Source organism: Gekko japonicus, unplaced genomic scaffold (assembly GCF_001447785.1).
Source record: "Gekko japonicus isolate JY-2015 unplaced genomic scaffold, Gekko_japonicus_V1.1 scaffold2, whole genome shotgun sequence".
Taxonomy (NCBI): Eukaryota; Metazoa; Chordata; class Lepidosauria; order Squamata; family Gekkonidae; genus Gekko; species Gekko japonicus.
The window spans coordinates 3,133,582-3,152,256 of NW_015175358.1; the positions used below are offsets into that span (position 1 = coordinate 3,133,582).

Here is an 18,675-nt window from a genome sequence, read left to right on the forward strand (position 1 = left end):
CTTGAAGTTGGGAAAGGAAAGCAGCTAGATCTAAGTCTATATATCTAATAGCCAAGTTGCTCCCTCTGTGCGGATATCTAAATCCACACATCAGGGGCACATAGGGGGCAGAGAGATTTTCCTTCACACTTGGGGCAGTCCCAAGTGCACACTTGGGGCAGTCCCAAGTGCAGAAAAATCTGAAAAGTTTTAAAAAACTATAGGGGGGGATACTTAAATCCCCCCCAAAGTAAAAAAGCATTCCCTGCACATGCGCAGAGAACACACTTACCCCTGGGATCTGTGGCAGAGCCACGCAGGGCTCACCACGGTTGGTGCTGGCGGTGGCAGCGGGGGTGGAGAAGCAGTGGGGGTGACGGCTAGGAGCCACAGCCGTTGCCATTGTCAGAGAGGGGGGGGGAGAAGCCTGGCAGGCCCTGCAACCAGGAGCTGAGCCAATTGTTGCCGCGGCGGTGGGGGGGAGAGAGAAGCCTGGTGCACCTGACAGCTCACAGCCGCACAGGGCTTGCCACTGTTGTTGTTGTGGGTGGCAGTGGCGGGGAGAAGCCTTGGCAGCCCGGGAGCCGTGGGGAATACACTAACCCCATGGGTATCGCGGGTCCTGCTTCTTGTATATTCTATTTTGGCACTTGAGTTGGTAAAACTGTCGATTTATTAGGGGAGCATGGTGCCGTGATCTTTCCTTCAGAAATATGATGCCTAGTTTATACTGAATCCAGCAAAGCTGTCAACAAATGTACTGCAAAAGGGCTAGGGTTGCCATTTTTGGCTGGGAAAATTCCTGGAGTTTTGAGGGTGGTGGGATTTAGGGAGGGAGCTCAGTGAGGATGCGATGCCATATACAGTCCACCCTCCAAACCTGCTCTTTCCTCCAGAGGAACTGAACTTTGTCATGTGGAGATCAATTATAATTCTGAGAAAACTCCAAAGCTTACCGAAAAATGGCGATGTATGGCTATTATTTATTACAAAATGGCTAATCTTTGCATGTTGGTGCTTAGCGCCTCTCCACCCTGAGAACTATTCAACATTCATATCTGAGAACTACCTTGTTTGCCTTTTTAAAAACTCTGAGAAGCCAAGGGGCTGATCACTTATTTGAGGCTGCCTTCCTTCTTGCTGCATCCTCCATCAATGTAATCCCCCCCCCCTCAGATAGGGAATAACAGATATTTATAACCTTTTCAAAAAACCACCTTTATTTGATGCCTGGATTTAATTAATTAATTTCTCACGGAGACGCAAGGTGGATTACACAGTAAATCAGTGCAATGATTGTAGTAAAACAATGCAAGAAAATAGTGAGACGTAATAAGCAATGCAATAGGACTAGGATTACAAAAATTAGAAACAGTGCAAAACCCCCAGTATGCTAAAAAAAACACCCTCAAACACTAAAAGAACGAAAAATTGATTCATTTGCAAAGTATAGCACTCTTCGCTAATGAAATCACATTCCCTCCATGCAATAGGTTTTGAATCATTAAAGTTAGTCGAAATCTGAAAACACAGGTTGGCAGTATTGCTTAACTGAAAGTTCAGCTGAGCTGACAATTATTCTTTGCTGCTGCTGGTTGTAGTAAAGGGTCAATCTGTAAGGCCTAAGACAATTGCCCCTCCCTTTAAAAGGGGGCCTGTTGACTTTACATAGGCTCATATAAATATTTGGGTTTAAAATGCAAACACTGTTTTATTCAACACTGGGAGACAGTCCCCCCCCCCAGCATTCTCTAAGAACAGTAAAGAACATCCCTCCAAGTTTCCCCTAGTGGGTTTCCATCCCCAAAGGACAAAGTGGGAGAGAAAATCCCTGCAGCAGAGCAGTTTAAAAACAGACTGCAATACTCCTAGGGGACTAACACAATATTTATTTGTGCCACAGAAATAAAGAGAAGCTGCTGCCCACCCTGAAACTGGAAGCACATTGCCGGCCCAGGTCAACACTGCCTTTTTGAGATGGATGAATTCAATAGCAAAAGACTGAATTTCAATATCCTCGTCCTGTCTTCTGAAACCGGTTTTAACTGTTCAGGAACTTTGCAAGGAGCCCCAGGAACCATGCTTTTGTCAGGATACTGAAGACCAAAGTCATAATGATATGACAGGTCAGGATTTTATTGTAGGCTGCAACAGCTGTGTGTTTTCTCAGTTCAATTGGGTTACAGTGCTGAGGGAAAGGGGAGATTAAACCTTTTCCCTACAATGTTTTTCCAGTTTAAATTGCCTCCCTGAATAGGATGGGAAAGAAAAAAGATACAGTTACTCACTGAATGGAATCTGTTTGCAAGGCAAACATACGCCACAGCTTGCCCATTCAGATGGCTAGCTAAGTATTTAGCTTGCAATGTACAAGAAGAGGGACAAGGATGAAGAGGAGGGATCCCGTGAGGAGCCTGAAACTCTTTTAATCCCTGTTCATGTAGCAGCAAACCACGGTTTGCAGTTATGCTTGAACCAAGCCACAATGTGCATGGAGAGGCAGAGAAATCAAGCACAAATGAAGTGATGTCCTCTGATACTTTTCTTAATCATAAGGGAAACGTACACTGTCCATGCTTAGAAGTATTCTTGATATGTTAGAAGTACCAGCCATTTTTCTAACAAAACTTTCTGTTTATCTCAATTAAGTCTTCAGGGAGGAAGTTAAAGCACCATACTCTACCATATATGTGCTCTCTGACAGGCACACGCTGACCCTGGTAGGGAGGAAAAATTACAGACTAACTATCAGTAGAAGACTATGAGGAAACGCAGAAACAAAAGCACTTGGGTGTATACACATTATCTGTTCAATCACTACCCTACCGCAGTTAAACATCCTTTATGAACCAATCCCAAATGCCTTGGGGCTGGTTTAGGTATCATGCTTCATAACCACTGTAGTACTTCTGGATACTTGCTCATGAGTGCGAAGTAATGTGTGAACTGGGCAATTATCCAGAAGCAAATTCCAGGGTGACAGGTACTTAGGAGAAGTTCCCCATGATCATGGAAACTGTGTTTGGCCAATGAATTTAATCATCCAGTTAACCCACTGTGGCAGCACTTGGGCCCTCTATGTGTAGGGTGCAGGGGGCATTGGTTCTGCCACATTCAGGAAGAGAAGAGGGCATCAAAAGACCAGCTGAAGAGTGAGAGGAAGAGACAGGGAGGAAGTGGATATGTCTGTCAGTCTTATTCCCCCTACTCTACTCCCACTTGCTGAGCTTCTCCTCATGGCATAAATCCATGTCACACCATTTGTTTTTGTGACACGTGAAAGAAAGATAGCTCAAGGCAAATGCTGGATAGCTGTCAAATTAAAACTGGGCCATTTTTGTTCTATAACATGCAATTGTTTTGGGAACAAGATAGCACTAGTTCTTGGAAAGACAGGGTTCTAAATAAGAACACACTCATATTCAAAACAAATATGAATGTTTCTGGAACATGGTGTCTTGATTACTTCACCGTTCTCTCTTCTTGACCTTAAATTACAAATTACTGTGTCCCTGATGGTGCAAACAAATGCAGTTTACATGACCCTGTAAGCATGGTGCAATTTTGTATTTTGTCTACTGGCCTGCAGTGGTTAATCCCACACTCTCTGCTGGGGTAATCGTTGTCCCAGTCGGTATTTCCTGGGGGGTTTGATGCACCTGGCGATCGTGGTCCAACACTGTTTTGAAACTCAGATGAAATATGTGAAAAGTCCTAAGTGGGGAAGAAACAGGGGGGGAAAGGTTACACATACAAGTATGACCAAATCAATCCAGTATTATGTGTAAATGCTTGCTAGAATATATAATCCCAAACAGAACAAAGAGAAGTCACAGTTTAGCACAGTTCTTAAGCGTATAGAAAGCAATGAGTATTCAAGCTAGTGGGACATGTGCTCAAGAATTCTGGTTAATCAGGGGCAAAACGGATATCTTTCCAACAGATTGTAAAGGAATGTTCTGCTCCTGTTCCCTCCTTTGATTTACAACATGATATTTTAAAAAACTTTATTCCATGGATTGGATCCAGAGTAAAAACCCAGTAAAATTACCCACTAAAGGAGAAGGGCAACTTCCATGAATTCCCACTTTGTGCTGTAGAACTCCCTCCTGTTCTTCCTCAGGATCCCTGTCCCCCAGAAGCTGAATTTCATGAAGTTTACTGGGCTGCAGTGGGTGGAGGAAGGCAGGAAACTCCATTCCACTAAAAAATATTTGGTTTGGATCAAACCCTAAATCTATTGTGTGTATTGTGCACACTAAGGGAAAGCATTATTTTTTTGCATTCATAACTATACCCTGCTCAAGTACAGTTCTCTCTGTGACGATAAATTAAGGTAGCTGAACATAAAGTAACTTTGTAAACAAACAAACAAATCTAACTATTCAAGCATTGTTTCTTCATTAGATGCCAGTTTTTGATAGCTCAGACAGTCCTAAGTGACAACCCCACTTACGGATTTATTTAGGTTATTCACAGTCCCACCTTTCTCACGGAGACTCAAGGCGGATTACATAGTGTAAGTCAAGTATAATCAACAGGATGGGACAGCCAATGAACAGTGCAATAGGGTCTGGACTACAGAAATCTGAAAATAATCAGAAATCTAAAACAGAGCTGAAACAAACTTGCAACAAATTATAAACATTTAAACATGCCATGTTAAATGGTGTAGAAACTACCTAGTTGGAGCATACTTAAAGTGATATGCAGCTGTGGAGGCCACAGTCCCGCCCTATCCCTCTACCACTGCAACTTTCTATACCATTTCATTACAGTACAGTTTCATTTACCTGTGCAAAAAAAAAGCCCTCTTGACTAATTCTGTTGAGATGCTACTTCTGATGGTGTCATGTTTGTGTAGGGACTAATTACAACCTGATGGTTAATTTATATTCACTTGATAAATGTGAGATCTGGGCAGTAACAAGGAGTTCAAGCAAAGAGCTTTATGAACTTTGGGCCAATAATGCAGAACACTTGCTTTCTAAAGCTCCAGCTCTCTGATCTCACATAAATTCCATTGATTCTAATTACTGTTAGTTCAGCTTCACCATGATTTTCTGGAGTGAGTTTAAGCATTTTGGCCCAAATCTGCAAGTGGGTAATTTACCACCACAATAAACAATATCAGATATATTAAAATTTTTGTATGTCTTCATATGCAAATATGTTCAGACAACCCTAGGCTGATTTACAGTAGGCCGACGAAAACCTGCAATACAATTATTTTTTTCCTCCCTCATGACATCCACTTGGCAGCTTTTAAGTTGTTGTATCCCTGGACCTGCTTGTCTATAGAACAAAAGAGCCTTTGGTTGCTCAATGAAGGATTGCTGGCTTCCGCATACCAATGTATAGGGAGCTCTGGGAAAAATACTTCTTACACTTTGGGTAATAAATCCAGGGGAACTCCTCTGATGCACAAGCTATACCTACTAAATGCAGTAGAAAATGAACTCATGTAACTCTGATATGTTTACACAAGCTTTTTGATGGATACAGTCTGCATTAGTTGTCTTAACTGTGCTACTGCCCCACGAATAACACAACTATCTGCTAATGCGGTAGTGATAAACTTTTATTTCCTTTGGAGATGCCCACTGTTTGTGCCCCTTCCACAACAGAGAAGGGAAACCTTCCAGGGTATATGATGTATTTAATTGCAGGATCAAGATCATTGTGTGATCCAGAAAATCAGTGCTGTCCATGGACTTCTCCTGTCTGAACAAGCCATCTTAGCATGGAAACTCTTAAGTTAAGCCGTTCCTGCTTAAGAACTGCAGTCAGAAGGACCCACACAACTCACCTGCTGCCCTGGTGGTGAAGAGTTTATCGGGGGCTGTACCTGTAGTGCCATGGAAGGAGACAGGATGGGTTGCTGTGGGACCTGCTGCATGCTGAGGGACTGGTTGAGGATGGAGCTCTGCGGGTGATGCAAAGACAGCTGCTGATGGAGAGGGGGGCTGATTTGGAAAGAAGGAGGTGGTGAGGCACTGATGCTGGGCAACATAGGCTTGGAGTTGAGGGTCCTGGAGAGGCTGGGGTGAGGGTGTCCACGGTAACTCTGCAGATCTGATGGGGACAAGAAGGACCCCAAGCCGGGATACGGTGATGAGGCCTGTGGTGGCATCGTGTACAAGGGCTGTTTTGGTGGGATCATTTTTGAAGGTTGATTGGTTTGGGCACTTTTTGTCTCCCCCTGGTCAGCTGAGCTCTGCGGGAGGAAAAACAAACAAATGCAAAGGAAATTGCAAATTAAAGTTATTTAAATCAAGCAAACAAAACGTGGGCTTTGGGATTATTTGAAAGTGTTGTCCTTTCCCTTAAAACCCTTATCCCCTAGCAGCTGGAAAATGCTAAGAACAACCTGTAAGATATATTTGACACATCTTACCAATGTTTGAATCTCATCAATTGATGGAAATAAAACTGAAATCATTGTGCCGTTGAAATATTTTCCTCTGGAACAGCACCTTCTTTTTATTGCGATCAAAGGCTAATGAAAAGACAGGCAACTAAGTGCATACCATCTATCCCATTTTTATCCCACCCTTTCTCCAAGGAGCTCAGGGCAGCGTATACAGTTCTTTCCCCTCCTTTACTGTCTCCTCATGGAAACCCCGTGAGGTAGGCCAGACTGAGAAGGAGAGTGTCTGGACCACCTACTGGAGATCTGAACCCAGAGCTCCCCAGTCTTTCATGCTAACCACTGCCTCATTTTAAATACTGCCTCAGTGCTGCCTGCCTCCTGTTCCAAACACACTCCAGTTCTGCCATGATTTCTACTGTTGTCTTCTTCTCTCCCGCATCCCCCCATAATAAGTTCCCCAGAGATTCCACAATCTTTTAAAGGCCAATTTTCAGTGGTCACTTAGAATTAAGTGCCACACACTGTGGAGGTCACAGTTTTGATCTAGGGTTTGCTCTGTCCAGGAAGAAGGTGATCTGAAGGTGGGGGGAATTAAAGATGGTCCCCATGTCACTGACAGATCACTAATTGCTGGGGTTTAGACTTACAGGGATACTGTAACTATATGAGCTTATGTTTGTAATTAAGATAATCTGCCCCGGAGCCTGATGGATCTAACTGGTTTTCCTATGGCACTGGTGATTTTCTGGCCTATGTAGTCTGTGCACAATTTGATGCCCTGGTTGTCCTCTGGAACAAGGATACAGCCTAGGCAACTGACACAACTGTTCCTGGGCCCTGAGGAGCTGCAATGACAAGGGAGACAGCTTGAGCGACAGTGGAGAAAGACTTGAGATGAATCTGACAAGGCATGCGCTACGGCTCATTTTAAAGATTACTCTGTAATAGTGATGGTGGCGAAGACACAATATTTCTTGGCCACCATTACATCCACACGGTGTAGACCTGCAGAACTCTTCCAGGTGGTCAAGGGCCGATTGGGTTCCAGCCTACAGGAGGAGGTGAACTGGTCTGCAGCTCACTGCAAGCATTTTGCTAATTTATACAGTCCCAATTTATCCAGTTGTGAGAGATACCTTTCAGCTTGTCCAGACTGAGGGTGCGGAAAGTATTCTAGGAAGTTTGAGACCAAGCACCTGGTCTCAGCCCCTGCCAACCTAGCAGTTCGAAAGCAAGAAATTGCAAGTAGATAAATAGGTACCACTTCGGTGGGAAGGTAACAGCGTTCCATGCGCCTTGGTGTTTAGTCATGCCAACCACATGACCACGGAAATGTCTTTGAACAGTGCTGGCTCTTCGGCTTGGAAGCAGAGATGAGCACCGCATCCCTAGAGTCAGATTCGACTGGCTTTCGAGCAAGGAAAACCTTTACCTTACCTGTTTGTACTTGCAGTCAGCCTCTGAATCCCAGAGCCAAGAGGCAACATCAGGGGAAGGTCCTGGCCTCTATACCCTGTTGTTGGCTCTCCAGAAGAACTGGTTGGCCACTGTGTGAGACAGGATGCTGGACTAGATGGACCACTGGTCTGATCCAGCAGGGCTCTCTTCTTATGTTCTTATGTTCTTGCATAATCCTTGTCCCTTCTGGTTGTTAATCTACTGGGGGTGGGGCTCCAGAAGACAGTAAATGCCTCCCTGGGACAGGGCATGGTTGCCCCAGCCTTGAAGTAGGCAGTGGTGCATCTGTAACCCAAAGCTAGGAATGGAATGAGCCAGGAAGGGCTGGAGCCTCTAGATGCAGAAGGATACAGAATGTGGGAAGCAAGACTGCCCTGCTGGGGAGCTTGAACCTTAATCACAGGCTCAACACCTTGTTTAAGGTAACTATGATCTATGTATGGAAACTGGTAAGGAAGGGAGACTTTTGTTCTAAATTGTAATTTTAGTATTATTGTTTCAGAGCTGGGTTATCTAGTGGGGAGTTCATTTGGGACCTTCATTTTGGAAGCCGGTGCACAGAGTGTTCAGCTGGAGACTTCTTGGCCCACCAACAAGAGGAAAAAAGATGGACTTTGGGGTGGCAAGCTGTGAAGAAGGGAAAAGCTAATTGTTTGGACTTTAAACAATCACTGTTCTGTTGTGTTACTAAGATCTATGTCTTGTTACATGATATGATATTTATTGAAAAGTAAAAATGTTTTATTCTCCTTGAATTATTGCAAGATTCATTCCAATTTCGGTCCCACAGAACCCACAAGCTGAGGTTACACGTCCACTCCCAAAGAAACCTACTCTGTAGAATAACTACCTTTCAGTTTCAAATATAACTTTCCTGAGCAAGGTGCTTGAACAAGTGGTGGGTGGGCAACTTCAGGGAACCCTGTATAAAGCAGATTGTTTGGATCCATTCCAGTCTGGTTTCAGGCCTGATTATGGGCCTGAAATGGCCTTGGTTGCCCTGTGCCAAGAAATACAGGAGGTGTGCGACCCTGTTAATTCTCCTGGACCTCTCAGGGGCTTTTGATAACATCAATAACGGTGTCCTTCTGGACTGCCTTTCGGGGTTGGGAATGGAAGGCACTGTTCTACAGATGTTTGGTCCTACCTCAAAGGTAGGTTTCAGAGTGTGGTGCTGGGGGACTGCTGTTCTGCCCCTTGGCCTGTGGCTTACAGGGTCCCGCAAGGATCTGTCTTGTCTTCATAAAACTACTGGGAGAGGACATCCAGAGATCTGGGCTGAGTTGCCACTAATATGCGGATGACACTCAGCTCTATCTCACTCTTCCAGCAGATCCCACGGAGGCCTGGAACAGGTGCCTGAAGGCAGTTTTAGGATTGATGAGGGCTAACAAATTGAAACTTAATCCTGACAAAACCAAGGTGTTACTGGTGGAAGGAAGATCTGACCCAGCAAGTGGGATATCTCCCCCTAAAGGAGCAGGTTCATAGTTTGGGGATGCTGCTGGATGAACAGTTAGCAGCAGTGGCCAGGGGCACCTTTCACCAGCTTTGGCTGCTGAGTCAGCTGTGACCCTTCCAGATGGGAAAGATCCTGCAACTGTGGTGCATGCTCTGGTAACACCCAGATTAGATTACTGCAATGTGCTCTATACGGGGCTACCCTTGAAGACTGTTTGGAAGTGACAGTTGTTACAGAATGCTGTGGATCCAATGTTGACTGGAGTGGATCATAGGGACCATATCATTCCAGTTTCGTTCTATCTACACTGGCTCTCAATTTGCTTCTGGCCCAGTTCAAGGTGCCGGTATTGACCTTTCACGCCCTATGTGGCATGGGGTCCGCATGCCTTAAGGACCACCTTCTTGCATACGAACCTAGCCATTCACCCTGGTAAACTTAGAAGGCCCTTCTTTATGTGCCCCAAACCACCTGAGGCTAGATGGCTGGCAACGCAAGAAAGGGCCTTCTCAGTTATGGCGCCAAACCTCTGGAACTCCCTCCCCAAACAGAGTCAGCTGTCTCCCACTATTGTTGTCGTCCACCTGTGGGTGAAGACTTTTTTGTTTAGTTTGGTGCACCCCTATTAACTGTTATTGGCCTTCCTCCCTTACAGTGTTGTTATGTTTGTTGATATGATTTTATTGAATTATTTATTTTACACACACACACACACACACACACACACGCTTACTTTATTTTAAATGCTGTTCTAAAGCTAAAATGTTTTAATGCTTTGATGTCTGCTGCCCTGGGGACCCTCTTTGGGTGGAAAGGCAGCATAGAAATGTTTTAAATAAGAAAACAAGATTTTAAAGACAGTGAATTTCAGTTCAATGCAGAGACTGGGATGCTTTATCTAGCATAAACTGACCTAGCTAGCTATTTTAGGACTACGCCTCCTCTTCCTTTTTTTTTTTTTTTTTTTTTTGGATAGAGCCTTGCTGTTCTATGCTCAAGGCTGACAGTGGAGATAAAAAGGGGTCCTGGCTTACCAGAGGGCCAGATAAGTGAGACATCCAAAAAGTGGAAACCCCTTGCTTTCTGTTCACCTGCCAGAGACCAAGCACGGCAGTCCTTGTTTTCCAAGCACAAGGGCCTATGTGAGTGCCTTGTTCCCTTGAAGGCCATTTCATCTACTACTTTAATCCCACACCTGAATCACCAGGATTGGTTTGGGACATAGCATTATTTCCCATGGTAATAGATGGTGATGCAGTAAAATAAGGCTTATCCTTTTTGTGGAAAATCAATAAGCAAGGAGGGCAAAGGTATATTTACTATCATCAAGGGACATCCTGCATTTTGGGGTGTTTTGCTAGGTATAAACCCTCCAGGGTTTTTTTATACATAGCTTTTACGTTTATACAATGGTTTATACAATGCAGCACTTTCATACATTTTATGTACGAGGCACTTGGAAATGCCACTCTTTTTTTACAATTAAGACCTTATTCATCCTTACAACCACCCTATCATTGTTATTTCTGTTTTACTAACAGGGAATGGAGGCTGAGGCTGCAATCAGATTTAACCACGAACCATGGTTTGTTGTTATTTATTTAAGAAGAAGAACAGTTGGTTTTATACTCCACTCTTCATTGCCCGAAGGAGTCTTGGAGCAGCTTACAATCAGCTTCCCTTCCTCTCCCCAAAACAGACATCCTTGTGAGGTACGTGGGGCTGAGAGAGTTCCGGGAGAACTGTGACTGGCCCAAGGTCACCCAGCTGGCTTCATGTGAAAGAGTGGGGAATCAAACCTGGTTCTCCAGATTAGAGTCCACCACTGTTCCCCCCACCCCTGGTATTTTTGCTTTGTGTGTGTGTGTGTGTGTGTCTGTGTGTTTGCCTGTGTCTGGAAGTCATGGCGACCTCTGGCAACTCTTACTGGGGCACAGAGGACGTTCAGAGAAGTGGCTTGATAGCCTGCCTCTGGCCTCCCAGCCCTGGTATTCTCTGGAGGTCTCCCATCCAAATACTTGCCAGGGTCGGCCCTGCTTAGCTTCTAAGATCTAAAGATGGGGCTTGCCTGGGCTATCCAGGTCAGGGCTGAGTTTGCCACTCTTAACCACTACACTCTTTAGAACATTTATATGCTGCCTCTCCAGAAACCTGCTCAAAGCAGCTTACAACTAATGAAACAAAGCTATTAATGCAGCATTAAAAACAGGCCAACACCAATCAATCCATAAAGTACAAGTCAATGACATTAAAGCAAGTCAGAGAATAACAAGTACACATTGAGAAGCCTAGAATGATGTAAATAAAAATTATCTTCAGGGCAGAAGAAGACTATAAAACACTTAAAAAGATAAATCCTGTTAGGTAAAAGCCTGGATAAAAGTATTGTTTTAGCCTGGCACCCAAAAGAAAGTAAGGCAAATGCCAGAAGAGTCTCATGGAGGATGGCATTTTAAAGAAGAAGAAGAGAAGAGATTGGATTTATGCCGCGCCCTTCAGAGCGGCTTACAAACTCCTTTCCCTTCCCCTCCCCACAACAGACACCCTGTGAGGTAGGTGGGGCTGAGAGAACTCTTGACAGAAACTGCTCTTTTTGAAGAACAGCCCTTATCAGAACTAAAACTTGCCCAAGGTCATCCAGCCAGGTGCAGGTGGAATAGTGGGGAATCAAACACGGTTCTCCCAGATTAGAGTCTGCGCACTTAACCACTACACCAAACTGGTGCACTTCACCACTACACCAAAGACAAAGCACCACCATTAAGGAGGCTGAGGAGGCCCTTTGTCTGGTTGCACGTGCTTCTGCTCTGAAGGCGAGGCAGAGAGAGGATGATCTGTTAGGCTGGACAATATGGGCAGAGGCAGTCCTTCCAATACCCCAAGCCATTCAGGGTTGTAAAGGTAATAACAGGCACTTTGAATGGTGCCTTGCATCAGGTATGCAGCCAGCACAGATCTTTCAGCACAGGTGTGATACAATCCAAGCATCCCACCTCCAACAACAACCGGGCTGCTGCAACTTTGACCAATTGAAGTTTCTGAACAGTTTGCAAATGAAGTCCCACATTAAGTGCACTACAGTAATCTAGGCTGGATGCACATGGATCACTGTGACTAAATCACTGTTATGACAACAAGTCTTGGAGGCATCTGGATTCATATGATTTGAAATCCTGGTCTGTAGGAATAAACCACACATGGAGGTTTGAACATAGTAGCAAACTCTGGTTAGTCATAAACCAGTTCTCAAATTGAACGCCAAAGAAGGAAGGAGAGAGAGATGGAATGCTGGAACCCGAAGTTCATTCTTATAATAACAACCCATGATTTATGGTTACATCCAAATGCAGCCTGAGAGACAAGTGCTTCCCAAGGCCACACTGTGATTTCACAGCAGAAGGCAGAGGGTTGAAACCATGTCAAAATCCCACAGTGCTTTCTACTGTACCCTGATTGCCCCGGGAAAGGGAACAACATCTCAGCTGATGATAAAGCTTGGGAAAGTTGGGATAAAAACTAGTGCTTCTTAATTCTTACTGTCTAACTAATGAAGGCAAAAAGCCTCAAACTGAGGGAGACTTTATTGAGTACAGTATATGCTATCTACCATGCCACCTGCTCCATTCTGTGGATTGCTTCAAAAGCAGGGATTCTGTAACAATTATTTTTTTTTACTTATTTATCTATCTAAGGCAAAGGATGAGATTTTAAGCCATTTACTAGCAAAGGTATAGAGTTTTTTGCTGCTAAATATCCTAATTTCAGGTTTATTTAAATATGAAAGTCACCTTTTAAAACTCTCCTTTTTAAAAAAAAGCCCATAACAGTTATTATTGCTGCTTCGCTAAATGCGGCAAGGTACTGTGCCAATGAATTATATGCAGCGTGAATGGAATACCAATCTCCAAATATCCAACCTTTAATACATTCAATGCCGTTATGAATCTTTTTAAACACTTAAACCAACGAAAGGGACTCGGATTATTTCCTTTTTGACCTTTTCGCCACAGCTCTTAACCTTCAAGTATGGCTCTGTTAACTCCCCAGGCAAGGTTCCTCAGTGCTTATTCCACAGCATGAAGTGTGTGTTTACCTCAGTTTTAATTACACTAAAATTAAAATTATGGAACATTTTAAAAAAATTAAATGTGATTCCATTCAATATTAACTTCAAAACTGCAGTCTTTGCCTGGCCAGTTGCATTGCCGACTTCAGCAACTCTATGTGGTTTTTGAGCATTTTGTGATACAGAGGTCAAGTTCAGTCCAAGAATGCTTAGTATTCAGCCCTCTTCTACCACTGGTAACCTCCAGGCTAAGGGCTAAGCTACACATTATTACCCAAGACATGACTTTGGTCATCCAGGGAGCTCTTCCACCAGGCTTTTGACTGAAGCAGCGGACCCCTGCCCCCCCCCCCCCCCGCGTTTCGTTTTTCTCCTGGCGCGCTATACAAGAACCATCTACTGCTGAGACATCCGGCTAAATTATACATGGCACTCTATGACTTATGTTGTTTTATATTGTTGTTTTAAACTGTTTTTAAACTGTACTGTGTACTGTGTTGAAACTGATGGGATCCGCCCTGAGCCTGCCTGCAGGGAGGGCGGGATACAAGACAAATAAAAAGTAAATAAATAAATCCTACCTCAATGTATTTCAACTTTCATCAAATCCCACCAAATTCTCTCCTGTCTCTGCACGGGTCAGCATCTATTGACTAGTTATCTTCCCCCTCCAGGCTTACTTACCAACATTTCTCCCTCAATTCCAGCTGTTATTTCATTGTGCAATAACAACAAATAGAAAGTAGCATTTTTTCACTGCTAAACCCAAGTGTTTGGCTACACTTTGCTTAGAGGTACCACAGATGGCCCTGTGCACTCCTGACCTCTAATCCCATGAAGTGAGAGCTCTCAGGACTCAGCATATGAGGTGCTGAGGATTTATACTCTGCAAGTACAATAGAATAATATGAGACATACGTTGGGAAGGAACAGCAGCAGGCATGGCCAGATTTTAGAGTGGAAGCATTGGAACAGGCAGCAACAGAGAGCCATGTTTGGCAGTTTTCAATGATCTTAATGATCAATGTCATAAGTGTAATCAAACAAGGGAACCAATAACCATATGCAAATATACTGTGTGCATTAATGGTGAATGACAACCACAATTCTATATGAGTTCTTTTTGTACCATTCAACACCTTTATTCTCTTGGATTTTTGTGATCTAGCTGTATTAATAAATCATCTCTTCAAAACCTATTGTAGACCCATGAGACTTACAGAGGGGAATTTCCTTCCCCTCACTGTTCTGGTTCCCACTGACAACCCTTTAGCTCCATTTTCCTTTCCTCCCGTTTCAACTTCCTCCCAATCCTTTCCCCAGTCCCATTCTGCCCACTCCTTCTCTCTCTCCCCTGACAATCTTTCAGCAGATGACCACCAAAATCTTGCAGTGCTTCCTCACAGGATCTCAGCAGCCATTGTAAGTTGTTTAGTTAATCACAGATAACACTGTCGATGAATGCCAAGGGTTGGGCAATCCAAAACAGCTGCTGAAATCTTTTGAGGATAATCTTGCAATATCTTGGCACAATCTATTTTCTATATATTTTTCATCCCTCCTTTCTTTTGTTATAAGAACATATGTTTAAACTTTTTCTGCAAACCTGGAAATTCCCTGAGATGGGCACACTCGTCCCCCCAGCCTGTATCTGGTCCCATTTTGTAGGATTTTTCTATATGCTAGGACCGGGTTCAGGCATGTATATAAGAACTTCTTTACTGAATTAGACAAAGTCCAATATTATGTTTCTGATTATGGCCATCCAGATGCCTCTTAAATAATGAAAAATGCATCCCCTTCTCTGGTACCTTTGTAGCTTTTTTTTTTTTGGCCTGTTTCTAGTACCTCCAAATTAAAACAATCTGTCCTTTTACATGTCCATCAATCCTATCCCTTCCAAAAATGTCACCACTCTTAAAGTTCTATAATCACAATGATGAAAATCTGGCAGGATATTGCTTAGAAGAAAACACAGAGTACAGAGAACCACAAGGGCTCTGAAATGGTCTGACTGTGAACTGAGCCCCTCCTATTTTTAAAAGTTTTTGAAAGAAATGTGCAGACAATTTTGTCTTTGTTTATGAGGGTAAAACAAGAATGTGCTAGAACCTTTCTACATGGATGAGCAGTGGATCCCTACTTTGTCACCGTTTCCATTTTATCCGTGGTTTTGGTTCTCTGCTTTTCACTATTAGTTTCGTACATTAATTTGTATTGTGCATGAATGCTGTATGGTCTTGACAGTACAGTATTAATATGAATAGTATTTACATGTACACTGTGCACCATTTATATATACAATATACATATAATTTAAATCGCTGATCTCCTGATGCACAAATAATATTGAAAAATGCATACATTTTATGGGAAACATTTGCTGTGAGAAACAGAAAGTGGTGTGAAAATACATCACAGATCTGATTCTCACTGGGGAGAAGCAAAGTCAAAATGGAGGTTTTCGAACTGAAACAGAGATGAGAATTTAAAAATTATCTATTCCTTGCCCAGGTGTGCACAACCAAGTTATGACTCTGGTTATAGCTAGCCTTATCTCAAAATACTGAACAAACCCTCAGGAAACCAGGTCTTATTCTGATGCAGCAGAAGAAATACTGGCATCTTCACGATGTTTTCTTGAGCCATGCCACAGAGTATTTCACTTAGCTCTCACAGAAGGTAGTTAACACTGAAATTAGTTTGGATAGCATGGTTACAGTGCGTTTCTTATAAACTTGCTCCTCCCCAGAGATTTTCATGAGTTGCAACTAATTTATCATTGCCACATCCACAGAGATTCACTTATGAAACATAGTCCGTTACCTTGGAAACCAAGCTGGCCCGGTAGGCTGCCAGAGCTTTTAGGTACTCCTTCTTTGCTGCTTCGGTTTTCCGTTTATATGCCTAAAAAGGGCCAAGAAGAGAATATTAAATAAACCAATGGAATAGAATGGTGGCAATCTGACCATGCTGTGGCTTACCACTTACATGATGACCAAGTGAGGCCATGGCTCTGTGCAAGTACATCTGATGTGGAAACACAACTGAGACACTGCTTTCAAAGACAGAAGCTCAAGCCTGAGTTGAACCACACACACCCATTAAACAGAAACTGGAATCTAGAAACTGGGACCCTGTTGCCATCTGGCCTTCCTGCTTAACATTGATTTTGCTTCCTCATGATGATGATGATGATGAAGAAGAAGAAGAGATTGGATTTATACCCTGCCCTTCACTACCCAAAGGTGTCTCAGAGCGGCTTACAAACTCCTTTCCCTTCCCCTCCCCACAACAGACACCCTGTGAGGTAGATGGGGCTGAGAGAGCTCTTGACAGTAACTGCTCTTTTTCAAGAACAGCTCTTATCAGAACTACGGCTTGCCCAAGGTCATCCAGCCAGGTGCAAGTGGAGGAGTGGGGAATCAACCCCGGTTCTCCCAGATTAGAGTCTGCGCACTTAACCACTATACCAAACTGGCTCTCATCATATCAGAGAGCTCAATGGACTGTCTGAAGTGGCTACAATTCCACACTTAGCAATACATTGTTATTTAGACTTCTTGTTTTCTTGGTAAGAAAACTTCCAACAACAGAAAAGACCCCTCCAAATCTAGGTCCTTTCCTGGTGTGCCCCTCCATTTTCATACTGGCGTCTTTGTTACTACACATGCATTGATTGCTCTTCTTAGTCTCAGAAATCTGGCTAAGATTGTTCTATTCACTTATGCCTTTGTCTCGAACAGGAGTCCCCAACCTTTTGGGGCCTTTGGGCACCTTTGAATTCTGACATTGCCTGGTGGGTTAGTCAATGGCTACTAAAAAAGTGGCTGCCAAAAATGACTGTAAATATACATACAAAAATGACTGCCACAGGAGGTGGAGCCAGCCATACATAGTGAAGATCCCTGTGATGTGGTGGCAGCTGCTACCAAAGTAACACTTTAAAAAATCTGCACAGCCAATCAAATCTCGAGTGGCCAATCAGAAGCCTTTCTCAGCAAAAGCCTCACCTGGCTCCACCCACTTTCTAAAAGCGCTTGGCAGGCACCAGGAAAGGTGTTGGTTGGGCACCATGGCATCCACAGAATCCACATTTGGGTCCCTGGTCTAGCACATGTGATATTCTTGGCCTGGTTTTAAAGTCATTGCTGGCTTTTAAATCTTTAGTGCTGACGCTGTAGCATGCTATTTTAACGAGTGGCTTTAAAAGTTTATCGTATTATGTTTTTAGTCCTTTTGACTGGAAGTTGACTAAAAATTACACTGATGAAAGATGGGATAGAATTTTTACCAAATATCTGCCCAGTCAATGCTGCTCAGTCAAAAGAGAGAATTTTATTTCCCTGACAAGCTTAGATTCATAGCTATTGAAGCCAACACACGAACACTCTGAGCGAGTCAGTGACATTTTTCAGTGGTTTCTTGAAATAGAGCAAGAAACCCATCACTGCAGGACTTAGTGTGCATGAGCTGAAAGAGACCAGATATTGCTCATGTTGGCATTGATGTGAACCCATTTCAGTTGCCTTGAAATCTGCAGGCTCCAGCTTGTTCTTTGTGTTTAGGAAACTCTCTATATAGTGAGGCTGTTCAATAATTACTGTTGTCAAAAGCAAAAAAACCCCAAAAAACAAAAACCCAACCCAACAACTTTGTGATGACATAATGACCTTCTGGTCTCAGACTGCATTCAGAATAGTTACCTTGTAGTTAACATCTACAGTGCAGTCCAGTTTCAATATGTCAAAAGAAAATCTGAATATTAACACAGGGCAGCTACCCAATTAGTAGCTGTTAATATTCATGCTGGGAAAGCAAACTTTTCTGAAAATCCCCTGCAGTTGCCCTAATATTAGGACATTCAGCAATTGTGATGCTTTAATTTGCATTAAAATTACATAGGGTAAAAAGTCGATTTGGGCTATTTATATGTAGCTGAAATATGCAGTTTTCAAACTTTGCTACAAGGAAACCTGCTCTATAGTTAACAAGTGAAACCAATTTGAGCTTCAAAGACCCATCCCAATTTCTGCAGAAGTCTCCCAAGAGAATATCTGGTTTGTCAGCGAATAAATTTCTTCCTTTTAAAATTTTTCTTTAGTTACACTCAGAAAGATTTAGCTGCAGGGAGAAGTTGCAGTTTTTGTAGATAATGATCCTCTCCCTCTCTCTTTTTCTCTCTTGCTCAAGGTAAGATGTTAGAAGAGAGCTTAACCAGCATTTGATCTTCTTAATCTCAAATTGAATTGATGCTCATGTGCAGCAAACTCTTAAGAAACCCAAGAATAACGGCTATATGAAATGAAGCTGATGAATTCAATAAGTCACATCCCT

At 43.1% G+C, this 18,675-nt stretch overlaps 1 protein-coding gene across 2 annotated transcripts in view; it reads right to left on the reverse strand.

Moving 5' to 3' along the window:
* The window catches only part of TOX2 (TOX high mobility group box family member 2), a 358,898-nt gene that overhangs the window by 12,126 nt on the left and 328,097 nt on the right, over positions 1–18,675 (reverse strand). For both annotated transcript variants that reach the window (XM_015425269.1, XM_015425268.1), the window contains 3 exons: positions 16,165–16,245; positions 5,789–6,196; positions 3,563–3,693 (listed from right to left, as the gene is read on the reverse strand). In XM_015425269.1, coding sequence (XP_015280755.1) covers positions 3,563–3,693; positions 5,789–6,196; positions 16,165–16,245 — 620 coding nt within the window. The remainder of the gene's footprint in view (positions 1–3,562; positions 3,694–5,788; positions 6,197–16,164; positions 16,246–18,675) is intronic.